Below are 14,829 nucleotides of genomic sequence, written 5' to 3'. Positions count from 1 at the left end.
AAAAGGATCAAATATACTTGTATTCAATGTGAATACACTGTTATATTATGAGTTTATACTACGAAATGTAAACATTATCAAATATACTTGTATTCAATGTGAATACACTGTGATATTACGTGTTTATACTTCTACATGGAAACAGCATCAAATATACTTGTATTCAACGTGAATACACTGTGATACCATGAGTTTTTACTTCTATGTGTAAACAGGATCAAATATACTGGTATTCAATGTGAATACACTTTGATATTATTATTTTATACTTCTACATGTAAACAGCATCAAATATACTTGTATTCAATGTAAATACACTGTGATACCATGAGTTTATACTTCTACATGTTAACAGTATCAAATATACTTGTACTCAATGTGCATACACTGTGATATTATGAGTTTATACTTCTACATGTAAGCAGCATCAAATATACTTGTATTCAATGTGAATACAGTATAATACTATGAGTTTTTACTTCTACATCTAAACAGGATCAAATACACTTGTATTCAATGTGAATGCACTGTGATATGATGATTTTATACTTCTACATGTAAACAGCATCAAATATACTTGTATTCAATGTGAATACACTGTGATATTATGAGTTTATACTTCTACATGTAAACAGCATAAAATTGTTGTATACCTACTAGCGCCACTAGCGGCATACTGATCAAATACAAAGAGGCCTAGCCTCAGTCATACTTGGACAGCCGAGCCTACTACATGGTGTCAGAAGTAAAGTCGATCGATCACTCCAATTATTCAGCATGGCGAGTGAATTGCATCCACCGTCATCCTTTTCGTTTGATGGTGATCTACCTTCTAAGTGGGCACTTTGGAAAAAGCAATTTATGTGGTATTTAAAGGCCACAAAGAAAAACAAAGACGACGAAGATGTTCAAGTGTGCGTATTGCTCACGTTGCTAGGCCAAGAAGGGCTCCGAATTTACGAGACGTTCACGTGGACAACAGCTGGTGATGAGAACAAAATAGCTCCAGTCTTGGCCAAGTTTGATGGTCATTTTCAACCCCGGAAAAGTCAAACTTTTGAACGTTACAAGTTTCTCACTCGTCATCAACGAGAGGGTGAGTCATGTGAATCGTTTTTATTGGAACTTCAGTCCCTCATCGCAACGTGTGAGTATGATACGCAACGTGACTCTATACTGCGTGATCAAATTGTTATCGGTGTAGCAGACATTCAAACACGTGAGAAATTGTTGTTCGACCCTCAATTAACATTGGCGAAGGCGGTTGAAATTGTTCGAGCGTGTGAAACATCGTCATCAATAGCCGAAAAAATGTCAGCAGAGGCGGTCAATAGATTGACCTTGGAAAAATTCAAGCAGTCGAAGCCCTCGGGGCATGGCCAGTCGGACCGACGTGGTTCAGCAGACAAGTCTGAACATCGCGGAAGTGGCGGACAGATCACAAATTGTAAGTGGTGTGGTGGCAGTCATGCTAGGCGTCGCTGTCCAGCTTACGGAAAACAGTGCACGAAATGTGGTAAGCCCAACCATTTTGAGAAAGTGTGCAACAACGAAGAAAATGTTGCTAGTTTGGACCACTACGTTATTCACTCGTTGAGTGATCGCCATGACTCGCAGTGGAACGTTGAACTTTTGATCAGTGATTGTCCAATAACTTTCAAAGTGGACACGGGTGCTTCGTGTAATGTGTTGTCTCGTCATTGGTTTGAAAAAGTGAATCGTTCAAAGTCACAGCTACAGCCTGGACCGCAAGTACGCACGTATACTGGTCAGTCGTTAAATGTCCTTGGGCAACAAGACGTCGTCGTGTGCTTTAAGAAAAAGCGGTATACGCTACGTGTCATAGTAATTGAAGAAGAAAAAGTGCCCATCCTGGGTTTGCACAGCTGCCGTGAACTTGGCCTTGTTCAACCATCTGCACGTCAACAAGTAGACGCATTAGGAGACAGCAGCAGAGCGGAGTCAACCTTACCAAGTGAGTTTAAAAAGTATCAAAATGTTTTCACTGGTATTGGCAAATTGCCAGTGGAGCACCAGATCAAACTCAAAGAAGATTACGTGTCAGTTGTTCGTCCGCCAAGACGAGTGCCGTTTAAGCTACGAGATCCAGTTAAGAAGAAGCTCGATGACATGGAAAAATTGAAGTTAGTCTGCAAAGTGACGGAGCCGACGAAGTGGGTTAATCCCATGTTAGCAATTCAAAAATCTGATGGCGACGTCCGAATTTGCCTTGATCCGGTCGATTTAAACAAAGAAATTAAGCGTCAACACTATCCAGTTCCGACAGCACAAGAGTTGTTTGCCCGCATTGGCAAAGCCAAGTATTTCTCCTCACTAGATGCAACATCCGGGTTTCTACAAATTCCGCTGACGGAGGAATCCAGTTATATGACGACGTTCGCAACACCATTCGGGCGTTATCGATTCCTGCGTTTACCATTTGGCATCTCTTCGGCACCGGAAGTGTATCAACAGACAATGGATCAGTTCTTTGGAGATCTTGAAGGCGTTGAAATTTATTTAGACGATTTTTTCGTGTGGGGAGAGACTCGAGCAGAACACGACCAGCGTTTGACAGCAGTATTTGATCGCTGTGTAAAAGTGAACCTCAAGCTTAATGCTAGCAAGTGCAAGTTTCTCCTCCCCGAGTTGCCATGGATCGGTCATGTAATCTCTTTTCAACAATTAAAGCCGGATCCAGCCAAAGTAAGTGCCATTACGGCGTTTAAAGAACCGAGCTTCAAAGAAGAATTACAGCGGCTGTTAGGAATGGTGAATTATTTATCAAAGTTTTGTGAACACTTGTCACCTCTAACTAAACCATTGCGTGATTTGCTAAAAAGTGACGTTGAGTGGGTGTGGGACAGCAGCAGCGCCCTCATTTTAAAATCCGTCAAAGAACTTGTCAGTACAGCGCCCGTCTTGCGTTTATTTGATCCGAAGTTGCCGGTGACGGTCTCAGTCGACGCGTCTCCTTATGGCCTTGGAGCTGTACTGCTGCAAGCCGGTCAACCCATTGAGTTCGCGTCCCGGTCATTGACGGACACACAGCGTCGCTATGCCCAAATAGAAAAGGAGTTGTTAGCAGTACAGTTCGGCATGACACACTTCCATCACTACGTCTACGGAAATCAGGTGACAGTAGAAACTGATCACAAGCCCCTGGTTGGATTGGTTGATAAGCCAATTGGATTGTGTTCCCCCCGAATCCAGCGGATGCGACTACAGCAGCAGGTTTACAGTTACCAACTTTTCTACAGGCCCGGGAAGGAACTCGTTCTGGCAGATACGCTCAGCAGAGCGCCAGACACCCAGGAATATGCAACGGATCAGTCGCAAATAAACGAAGAATATGTTCACGCAATGCTCAGCTACGTCATCCCAGAAGAAACGGTTAAAGAAAAGTATGCTAAGGCAACTCAGAGTGATCCTACGTTGCAGCTCGTCGTTGGATTAGTGGAAAATGGATGGCCCAATCACAAGCGAGATTGCCCGGTGCCGGCAAAGCCATTTTGGTCGGAAAGGGCCAGTTTATCGACAGCTGGAGGTCTGCTACTACGTGGACATCAGGTAGTTGTTCCCGTCCCACTGCAGTCAGAAATGTTAAAGCAGATTCACGATGGCCACTTTGGAGAGTCAAAATGTCTCGAAAGAGCCAAGTCAGTTGCCTACTGGCCCGGATATGTCGAAGAAATACGCAACCTTGTAGCCGGATGTCGAATATGTCAAGAGCGGCGCCACCAAAATCCACATCAACAGCATTATCCGGTCGAAGTTCCAGAATACCCCTTTCAACGTGTGGCAACGGATTTCTTTCAACTACGGGGTAAAGACTATTTATTGGCTGTTGATTACTTTAGTAAATGGCCCAGTGTCGTCGAAATGTCTTCCACTACAAGTGCAGCCACAATCAAAGAATTGGATAAACTATTCTCAGATTTTGGAGTGCCGGAAGTGCTTGTGTCGGATAATGGACCACAATTTGGCAGCGCTGACTTCCGTGCGTTCGCCCGTCATCTTGCCGTATCCCATGTCACGTCAAGTCCATTTTATCCAGAGTCAAATGGTCTGGCGGAGCGATCGGTACAAACAGTGAAAGCGGCGTTCATCAAGTCAATGGAGGATGGTCGCACGCTCCAGGACACGCTCCGAGCAATTCGTTTCACTCCTGTTGGAGGTGGATTGCCGTCCCCATCGGTTTTGTTGCAGTCACGGAACCTACGAGGAAGTTTGCCATTTTTGTCTGAGTCTTTACGGCATCAAAACGTCTCATCGGGAGCTGTAGCGGCAGCATTAAAGCGTCGTCAAGCATCGGCGACCTATCATCAAAAAGCAGCCCGTCCGTCTCGATACTCCGTGCTAACGGTCGGTCAGCCAGTCAGAGTACGTTTAGGAAAAAACTGGGTACGCGGAAACGTCAAGATGGTATGCCAACAGCCGGACTCTTATGTCGTCACAACTCTCGCTGGCCGCGATTTTAGAAGAATTCGAAGAGCCATTAATTGCTGCAAGGGAGATCCTGTTATTCATCCTGCAAGGGCCACTGCTCAAAATCAGTCGGCAGTTCCCCCTAAATTATCAGCTGAGCAACACCAGCCAAATCGTCTCAAGACACCTTCTCCCAGCAGGCAACAGTCGGTGTTTTCATTTCCGGCCCTATCATTGCCACGGCCTATTGTATCATCACAGCCACAGGCTGTAGTTCAGCCGCCAGCTCTGCCGCCGGTTCCACAAGCACTGCCGCCAGTTCCAGCAGCTTTACCGCCGGCTCCACCAGTCATCATGCTGCCCGTCCCTGCACTTCCTGTTCGTGCCCCTCGTCAAGCTGTTCACAAGCCGCGAACGGCCAAAATCTGGCCATCGAGTTCCAGGAGTAGTACCAGGTTGGCAGAGCAACGTCAGACCTTATTGACAGCGCAGCGCCGGTCCGTCTCGTTGAACCCAGCTCGACCTCCTGATCTGGCCGGGCAGGTCGCAGATAAAAACTTGGGAGCCGAACCAGCGGCCGAATCGACTAGTCTAGTTCCAGCCGAACAGTCCGAAGTCGTTCAAGAGTAACAGCCCCTATCAACAAAATGTCCTGTTTCGTATTGTTTGGTTCTATGTGACGGTCCATTACTTGTGCCTCTTTGTCGTCTTTGTCCTTCGTTTGTCCGTTTGTCGTGTTGTGAAAGGAAAAGATGTTGTATACCTACTAGCGCCACTAGCGGCATACTGATCAAATACAAAGAGGCCTAGCCTCAGTCATACTTGGACAGCCGAGCCTACTACAAAAATATTATGAGTTTTTACTTCTATATGTAAACAGCATCAAATATACTTGTATTCAATGTGAATACACTGTGATATTATGAGTTTATACAGTACCCACCAAACTATTAGGTACACCCCCCTTTTTTCAGTGCATTTTTATGGCACTACGTGTCTTTAAAAAAGTGCAAATACTCTTGAACGGCTTGGGCTAGATTTTTTGTATTTTTTTCCTGAATAGATGTAATGATGATCTACATTTTTCATACACACAAAAATGTCGTAGGATTAACCCCAATGGCGCTACGGTATCGTTCACTTTATTAGGTACACCCCGTTTTCCCCCATATGCGCCGTGTAAAATACGGCGTTTTCAAAAATATACAAAAAAAACTAAAAATAAAGATAAAATCTTTTTCTTTGCGCCAAAAGATGCACAATTCTTCACTCTATACTAATCCAAAGTATGATTTACAGTCAAACCAACTAAAAGAACCCTTCTATATACCCCGAAGTTTACCCCCCTCAACATTTTTACGGCAAAAATAATACTGGCGATGTCACCACCAGAGGCACTGCAAGATGCGGGATGTTGCTACCAGCCGCCAGCTTTCACAGAATATGGTTTGGGGTAGATTCTTATATGTTACCTCACCTCCTCGGCGGGAAGAAATGGAAAGAATCAATTACATTAAATGGGAAAAAAGTTGTGGCGATCACGCCATTCAAAATTCCTGTCCAAAGGTGAAAATGGGGAGAGCGAGTGATTTGACTGTGATGGAAAAAACTAAAATTGTGACACTTAGACAGGAAGGTGCTTCGTTACGTAAAATTTCTCTTGTTCTAGGCCGTAGTGTTAACGCAGTAAAGCAGGCATTAATAGATTTAATGAGACTGATTGCATAGGAAAAAGAGAAAGAAAGACTTCTTGCAAATGTAAAATTTCCGATGCATCTGCTAGATATTTACACTTATTGTCAAAAAGAGATCGTAGAAAAACTTTGCCTCTTCTTACTCAAGAAGTCAACACCGCAATAAGTACCCCACTTTCATTGTCGACTGTGCGTCGATCCCTGCAAAGTTTTGATATGAACGGCCGAGTTGCGTGCAAAAAAACTCTTCTCAGAAAAGCTAATATACGAAAACGCCTAAAATTTGCTCAAGAACATGTAAATTGGACTGAAGAACAGTGGAATCGAGTATTGTTTACTGATGAAACTAAAGTAGAAGTCTTTGGAACACATCGACGCATATTTGTCAGGAGAAAAGCCGGCGATATAGGAATGAGATATAGGATGAAGATATAGGAATGAGGGCCTTGTACCAACTGTAAAATTTGGAGGGGGTTCGGTAATGTGTTGGGGGGCAATTTGTGCTAATGGAGCTTTACCACTGCACAGAATAGAAGGGATCATGACTAAGCAAACTTATCACCAAATTTTGATTTGCAAGGTAAAAATAATTCTCTTTTGTTTTTTTAGCACAAATGACGTATAAAAATTACTTTATTTGTATGTAAAATTTTATACTAGGCAGTGCCAGGAGGTCTTCGATTACTCGGAGAAGGATTTGTCTATCAAGAAGACAATGATCCTAAACATTCGTCACATCTTTGTCGAGGATATTTAGAAAGAAAAAAAATTAGGTAGACAAATGATTTCTCGCCTAATTATTATTTTCAAAAATTTGTTATTTGAGTCTAGGAGTGTTAAAGCGCGTGGTTTGGCCTCCTCAGAGCCCGGATTTAAATCCTATTGAGCAGGTCTGGGATTTTGTAAAATCTAGGCTAGAAGAATCCGACAGAGTCACCGTGAGAACTATTTGGATAGAACTGGAGAAAGCTTGGAACTTGATTACGCCCGAATTAATACAGCGATACATCGGCACAATGGCTGACCGATGCCGAGCAGTAATACTAGCCAAGGGAGGGAACACAAGATATAAAAAAATCTGATTATTTTCATTTTCGCATCGCATAATGCATATTTCATTGTTTATTTTCTAATGGAACTAAGACTAAAATTGAAACTTTTCGCTTTTTCGCAATATTGGCAAATAAAAATTTCCCATCAAACTCATTTTTTTGTATAAAAATAACTACGTGATTCACGAAGAGAATTAAAGTAACCTCAAACCATATTCTGTGAAAGCTGGCGGCTGGTAGCTACAGCCCGAATCTTGCAGTGCCTCTGGTGGCGACATCGCCAGTTTTGATTTTGCCGTAAAAATGTTGAGAGGGGTTAATTTTGGGGTATATAGAAGGGTTCTTTTAGTTGGTTTGACTGTAAATCATACTTTGGATTAGTATAGAGTGAAGAATTGTGCATCTTTTGGCACAAAGAAAAAGATTTTAGCTTTATTTTTAGTTTTTTTGTATATTTTTGAAAACGCCGTATTTACCACGGCGCATAATATATATATACACCCCGTATCTAATAAAGTGAACGATACCGTAGCACCATGGGGGTTAATCCTATGACATTTTTGTGTGTATAAAAATGTAGATCATCATTAGGTCTACTCAGGAAAAAAATACAAAAAATCTAGCCCAAGCCGTTTAAGACACGTAGTGCCATAGGAATGCACTGAAAAAGGGGGTGTACCTAATAGTTTGGTGGGTACTGTACTTCTACGTGTAAACAGCATCAAATATACTTGTATTCAATGTGAATACACTGTGATACCATGAGTTTTTACTTCTACATGTAAACAGGATCAAATATACTTTTATTCAATGTGAATACACTGTGATACCATGAATTTTACTTCTATATGTAAGCAGGATCAAATATACTTGTATTCAATGGGAATACACTGTGATATTATGAGTTTATACTTCTACATGTAAACAGCATGAAATATACTTGTATTCAATGTGAATAGACTGTGATACCATGAGTTTAAACTTCTACACGTAAACAGCATCAAATATACTTGTATTCAATGTGAATACACTGTGATATTGTCGCGCCGAGGAATAACGCTGAGACTCAAGTAGCGATTAAGACACGTTTATTCACCGTAAACGTACATAACACTACAACAGATATAAGTAGACTGGGGCACAGCAAGGGAAACGTACGAGTATTTATGCACTTATGTGGACAGCAGCTACCGGGGAAAATATCCGCTGACAAGACTGCCGGATATCTCGGGTAGAGTTGCGGTCAATAGCCGATACAGAAGCGCCGGACGTGACAACTAGTCCATGGGGCCTCAAATAACCGCGACATCTCCCTCTCTAGATAGCGAGTCGTCCCGACCGCTATTACTTTCCTATAAAACTCTATATCCCAAAAACTCAACATACCATGGAAAACATTTGAACCCTCTTCACTCTACAAAGACAACACCTTGCCAAACATCAACTGAGAGAGAGAGAGAGAGAAAAAAAAACAGTACATGAGTTCATAAAATAACATAAGTTGGGGGATTTTTCCACTTTCAGCAAGTCAACCGCTCCCGCCATCGAAGAATTTCCATGCAGTGTCGCTCTTCTCTACCAATTGGGTCTTCAGCTTAGCCAAGTCCTCCCCTCTGCTTCTCCTTCTCTGTCTCCGGCTGCTTTCACGCCGCTCTTTTTCTTCTCTACATTAATTCCTCCGACATTCTCTCGATCTTTTCCAACCTCGTTTCTACCGTTGCATCTTGCTGCGATGGGTCATACGTGGGTTTTTCCTCCCTTCCCATAACTCCCAGCATTCTCTCGTTATTACCCGTGTACGGTCTTCCCACCCGGATAATCTTCCTGGCTCACCTACACAGTCGTTCACTCGACTCCCGTTCCTTCGCACAAGGTTACTCGGGTTGAGGGTTTCGACGATACCACCTACAATTGCTTGATCAACCCTTGGCGCAAATCGCCCAAACTCGTCGCGAGGGCGTTGTCTTCCCCTGGCTCTACCAGCACCCCCACTCATCTACTGCCTTCTGACTATTTGTCTAAAGCCCGATCCTCAGATCGCCCACAACTGTAACCTACCGCCTCCCGACGAATGACTCTTCGTCTAAATCCGATCTTCCGATCGCTCACAACGGTAACCTACTTCTCCCGACGAACGACTCTTCGTCTAAATCCGATCTTCCGATCGCTCACAACGGTAACCTACCGCCTCCCGACGAACGACTCTTCGTCTAAACTCCCGATTTTTCAATCGTTACCGGCGGTGATCTACCACCTTGCAGCGCATCACTGTCCACCTCTACGCCCCCTTAATCACCACTAGGTCCCACCTACCTCCCCAGAAATTCTTATGGCCGTCCCCGCGCTATCGCATCCTAATCGCCTGTCACACGGCCGGTGCTGTGGCTTCGTACCCCAACAGTTTAAGGCGCATAGGCCAGTTGGGTCGACGACTCTCGGAAGCCCCTGACAGCCTCCGCCTCCGCACAACTAGAGCACAATAGAATGAAACAGCGCAAAGACTTACCACAAGTTCTGCATCTCCACCATGTCGCGCCGAGGAATAACGCTGAGACTCAAGTAGCGATTAAGACACGTTTATTCACCGTAAACGTACATAACACTACAACAGATATAAGTAGACTTGGGGGGGAGCAAGGGACACACACAAGTATTTATGCACTTATGTGGACAGCAGCTACCGGGGAAAATATCCGCTGACAAGACTGCCGGACATCTCGGGTAGAGTTGCGGTCAATAGCCGATACAGAAGCGCCGGACGTGACAACTAGTCCATGGGGCCTCAAATAACCGCGACAATATTATGAGTTTATACTTCTACATGTAAACAGCATGAAATATACTTGTATTCAATGTGAATAGCCTGTGATACCATGAGTTTAAACTTCTACATGTAAACAGCATCAAATATACTTGTATTCAATGTGAATACACTCTTACACTGTGATATTAGGAGTTTATACTTCTATATGTAAACAGCATCAAATATACTTATATTTAATGTGAATACACTGTGATATCATGAGTGTAATAGACCGCAGTAACTTCTCCCCTCTTCTAGCTTCAAGTAACGGAATTCTTGCTGCTTCAGCGCTTGGATTACCCATCTGTACGAGACTGCAAGGCTTCGGACAAGCGATGACACTTCAAAAATATGAAACAAAATGGATTTTCATCTCCGCAAAAGAATCCAAATGTGGATTTCAACCATTCTTTACCTATGAAGATAAAAACTGCACAATTGGAGTAGATGGATGGTCTATACATCCATATTCCGATTGTTTTTGGAAAACTAATTTGGTAAATTTAAAGGGATTCCATCACACCTGGGAACACAATTCAACAGACGGAGACTGGGTAAAACAAAAAGCAAGCATTCACATGCCGAACTTAGACCTTATCACAGAGTTCGAAGAGTTGCACTTGAATGATTTCGACTACAGTTTGAAGAGCCATCCAGCGCATAAAACAATGGAAATGGAGCAATTGAATATCCTAAACAATTTAGTAGAACTAATGCAGGAATCAAATTCAAAATCAGTTTCTGACATAGTGATGTCAGAAAAACAGGATAATCAGATAGGCACCATGTTTTCATGGTTCGACACATTAAAAATTCTTATCCTATCTATTATCGGATTCATTATATTCATCATATGCCTACGCATATTCATCATTTGTGACCCTTTCACAAGAATCATGGAAAAAATTCGTCAAACTAGAAGATTAAGACGATACGAAATCAATATGGAAGAAGCACACGAATTAACTTCAATGATCGCAAATTCAAGCAGTCAACCACCAGAAGAAATAATAGAACAACCATTCACTAGGATGACGGCTCCTACACCTCTTACCATGGAAAGACCCACACAATCACGCCCAGCTCAACCAAGCGCACCGAAACAACGTAATATTTACCCTATTATGGAAGAAAACTGGGAATCCGATCAAGCTCGCAAATGCACAGGAAAACACATGACGTGCACTTACGTTGTGGGTTATGGAATGGTATGGAAAGACCTTTGCAGATGCTCAACAGAAGTTGAATCTAAAAACCTTTTGAAAAAAAAAAAAAAAACAACTTAACATGTTTTTATTTTTGGGTGAAAGGAGAAAGTAGTAAATGTATTAAAAATTTAATACTTCGTTATACCATTAGTGTTTAAACAGCCACCAAACAATCAAGTGTTAAGTAAAAATGAAAGTTTTTAACGTAGTGAAGAAAAACAACGAAGAAACCTTAGTGATGGAACAGAACAGTGAAGACGCAGTGCAACATAATGAAGCAAGTGACAGTGAAAGTCAACCAGAAACACACTACTTAGCGATCGAAAGTGACATTGAAACCGAAAGTGAAACACAACGAGATGGACTCTTCGGGGATTATGGTTTTTATCCACCAACGTTCGAATTTAATCCAAATACTACACAAAAAGCAACACTACCTAAATGTAGTAACTGTGCGATGAAAACGCACCCAACTTTATCGGCAGCGAGAGCAGATGCTATCCAAAAACGAACACAAACCATCACACGACTACGTGATCAAGAAATTTTCTTAGAAATGATAGACGCTCCAAGGGAAGAAATAAGAAGGTGTATCATCCAGAAATTGGGTCCCGCTGCATGGGATTACCACCCGAAGGCAGAATTTCTAAACCAAAAATTTAACAACAAAACACTGCTCCGTACAAGCGTGAAAGCGGGAAAACTGGACATTACGGATTTACTGTTAGACTACGGAGCTGACCCAGATATAGAAGAGGATGGCCAGACCAATGCACATAGAGCGGCAGCAGAAAATTACAAGCTCTTGATCAGGATATCATGATATCACAAATACAAGTTGTCATCGTATAATAGCCTTGTAGAAACACCACTAATGGTCGCCATCACCTACGGGCATGAAGAAGTGGCTAGTTATTTGTGGATAAGTTCCAACGTTGCCCAAATGGAAAAGGACAACAGCACCGTCCTACATTATGCCGCCAAACATGGAAACAACACTCTCGCTAGGGCAGCATGCGAAAGGAAAATCCACATTAACATCAATCAAACGACTAGACCAGGAAACTATACGGCCCCCACACCTCGCCACAATGTATAGGCAAGATCACATAGTAAATATCTTATTGGGACACGGAGCATATCCAGACATAACTGATGTCAATGGAAATACCCCGCAGGATTACGCGTTTGACGAACAAAGGAGAAACATATTCGAAGATTGGGACTATATAAGAGGCCGCAAGAGAAAAACTTCTGACAGCGAATAAAACTAAAATTAAAAAGAAAAACTAAAGGAAGAAAAGAGAAGAAAAGCATACAAGAAAGATGATTGATGAATGATTGAAATCTGTAGTAGCATTCAAGTAAAAAGGAACGTAGACCATCAATTATTAACTAACACTCTTATTAGCCTAAAGACGACGAATAACGGTCCGAGGAAACATATATTGTATTTTGTGCCTCATACTATATACACATAGCCCAACAAACAAGAATAACGGTGAAGGAAAGAAAATAGATGACAGGTAAAAACAAGTTTTCACCTAACCATTGTCATGCCAAATGCCGGAAAGAAGTAGGGAGAAGAAGAAAGAAGAAGACAAAGAGGAAAATTAGAGGACCAATTTCTTCTTGCCAAAGGGGGAAGGAATGTAATAGACCGCAGCAACTCCTCCCAGCAACAAGCCCCACCCAGCAAGAAGGTCGTCAAGAATGCAACCTTCCCTGAGGATAATAGTTTACGATAAAAGTAAAAGTTATTGTAAATCCCTCCTCTTCTTAACCTTCAATCTTTTGGTATATAAGTTCATGGTTGTATCGTCTTAAGTAGAGTTAGTTTACTGGTAAATACACAGTCTAGAAACTATTACATTTGTAGGTCCCAACGAGACTGCAAGAATAACATCGAGACTCTTGAAGAAAAGTTTCTGATCTGTGCTTCATTTGCTAGCTGCAAGTGTTCTACGCTTCTATCACCTTTTTTTATCTTCAAGCAACCGACATCGGAACATCATCGAGGTAAGCGAATGCCGTCTGATTCACCTGTACAAAAGACTGCTCTCAACGAGAAAACACTACTACCTTTATACCCCGTACTACAAGAATCTGATTTAACCGACCAAGACCCAAACCTAAGTCACCATCGAGAACAATTTTTGACCATTGGTAGACCTTAATAGCCTTAGAATTAAAGCAAGACTTAGAAAGAAGTAAATCATACCAGACAATCTCAACAACTGAAAATATCCAACAGTTACAAACACAGAAACAAGAAGCAAGTCAGGCGACGCAAAATTCGCTGCATTTTTACACTTATTACCTTCTAGAACAAACTTTAAAAGTAACAGATGGTGTAACGGCAGAAACCATTGCAAATGCTACTAAAACACTCAAAGACGATATAGTCGCACAAGGTGGGAACACCAGAACACTCGACAGTTTACTCCAACAACTACACACATTGCACGGAAAAGATAAAGAATTTTTGTTCGGTACCATCAGTGTATTGCAGAAAGAGTCAGTAATTGCACTAATTGAAGATAAAAGCAGATATCTGCGCTAAAATTTGAACTTTCAAACGCGCAAAAACAATTGGAGAGTAACAAAAAGAAGGCAAAGAGTTCCAAATACACTTTAAGCAGTTCGTTAGAGCAACTTCAAGAAAACAACGAAGCTCTGAAAAACTCCCTTGAAAAAGCCAATTCCCGAATCGCCGACCTAGAACAAAACCTTGAAGCCACCTTAGCAACCGAGAGCCAATTGCAGAATCTTCTAAAAAAAAACAAAAAAAAAGAGGAAAACAACGCAGCTGTCGAGGCCGAAGGGCAAGAAATAATTAACAAACTTGAAGGTGAGAAGACCAGACTAATCCCAGAAACTCAGCACTGCAGAAAACCAGATAAAACAAGTATCGGAAACAGCAGAGCAGCTCCAGAAAGAGATAAAAGTTTTGGCAGACAGACTCGACAAGGCTTCAGCAGAGAAAATCAATTTAAAGAAAAACTTGCTAGATTTTACTTCGAAGAACAAGAACCTTGAAAAAGACCTTCAAGAACTACCAAGATCGGGTACGAGGACAAGAAAATCAAATAATATTTCTAGAAAACCGGGTGAAAGAATACAAAAAAATTCAAGTTAAATTCAACGAGACTGAAGACTCTAACGACTCAAGGTAAGACGAGGACGAACCAGGATAAATAACCAAACTAGTGGGAGATATAAACGAACTGACCTTGCCGACAGACAGTGGAGACAAGTCACTCCACTACGAGCTGGAAATAGAACAAACAAACGATTTTGAACAAACAATAGAAAACCTGAAAACGCAAATAGAACACTTAAACAAAACAATCATCTATTTGGAGCAAGAAAATCAACAGCTAAAAAAGAAGGTCGACATGGGCGTAACACACGACGACGAGGACACTTCGGAAAAAACGTTCGCGAATACCCGCAAGAAAAATCCCAAGGATGACGATATTCCAGCAACTGAGCAGGACGACGAAGACGCAAAGAAAGTGAACAGGTACTTCACTCAGCCAATAGTGAAGGCCCTAGGAGAGCAAAAGGCAATCCCAATCTTTTAAGGAAAAAGCACTGATAAACTAATATCAGAGTGGCTACGCTGCGCCGAGCACGTAGCA

At 42.0% G+C, this 14,829-nt stretch overlaps 1 protein-coding gene and 1 pseudogene across 1 annotated transcript; both read left to right on the top strand.

The window, feature by feature from the left end:
* Nucleotides 1–777: 777 nt before the first annotated feature.
* LOC123467414 (uncharacterized protein K02A2.6-like) lies at nt 778–4,363 on the top strand. Its single transcript, XM_045167384.1, has 2 exons — nt 778–4,281; nt 4,334–4,363. Exons 1-2 carry the CDS (start codon nt 778–780, stop codon nt 4,361–4,363), a joined length of 3,534 nt encoding a protein of 1,177 aa, XP_045023319.1.
* LOC123467415 lies at nt 4,231–4,877 on the top strand (annotated as a pseudogene).
* Nucleotides 4,878–14,829: the final 9,952 nt, after the last annotated feature.

The sequence above is a fragment of the Daphnia magna genome, unplaced genomic scaffold (genome assembly GCF_020631705.1).
Source record: "Daphnia magna isolate NIES unplaced genomic scaffold, ASM2063170v1.1 Dm_contigs187, whole genome shotgun sequence".
Lineage (NCBI taxonomy): Eukaryota > Metazoa > Arthropoda > Branchiopoda > Diplostraca > Daphniidae > Daphnia > Daphnia magna.
Note: the sequence above shows the minus strand (reverse complement) of the source record. Positions and strands in the feature narration are given on the sequence as shown.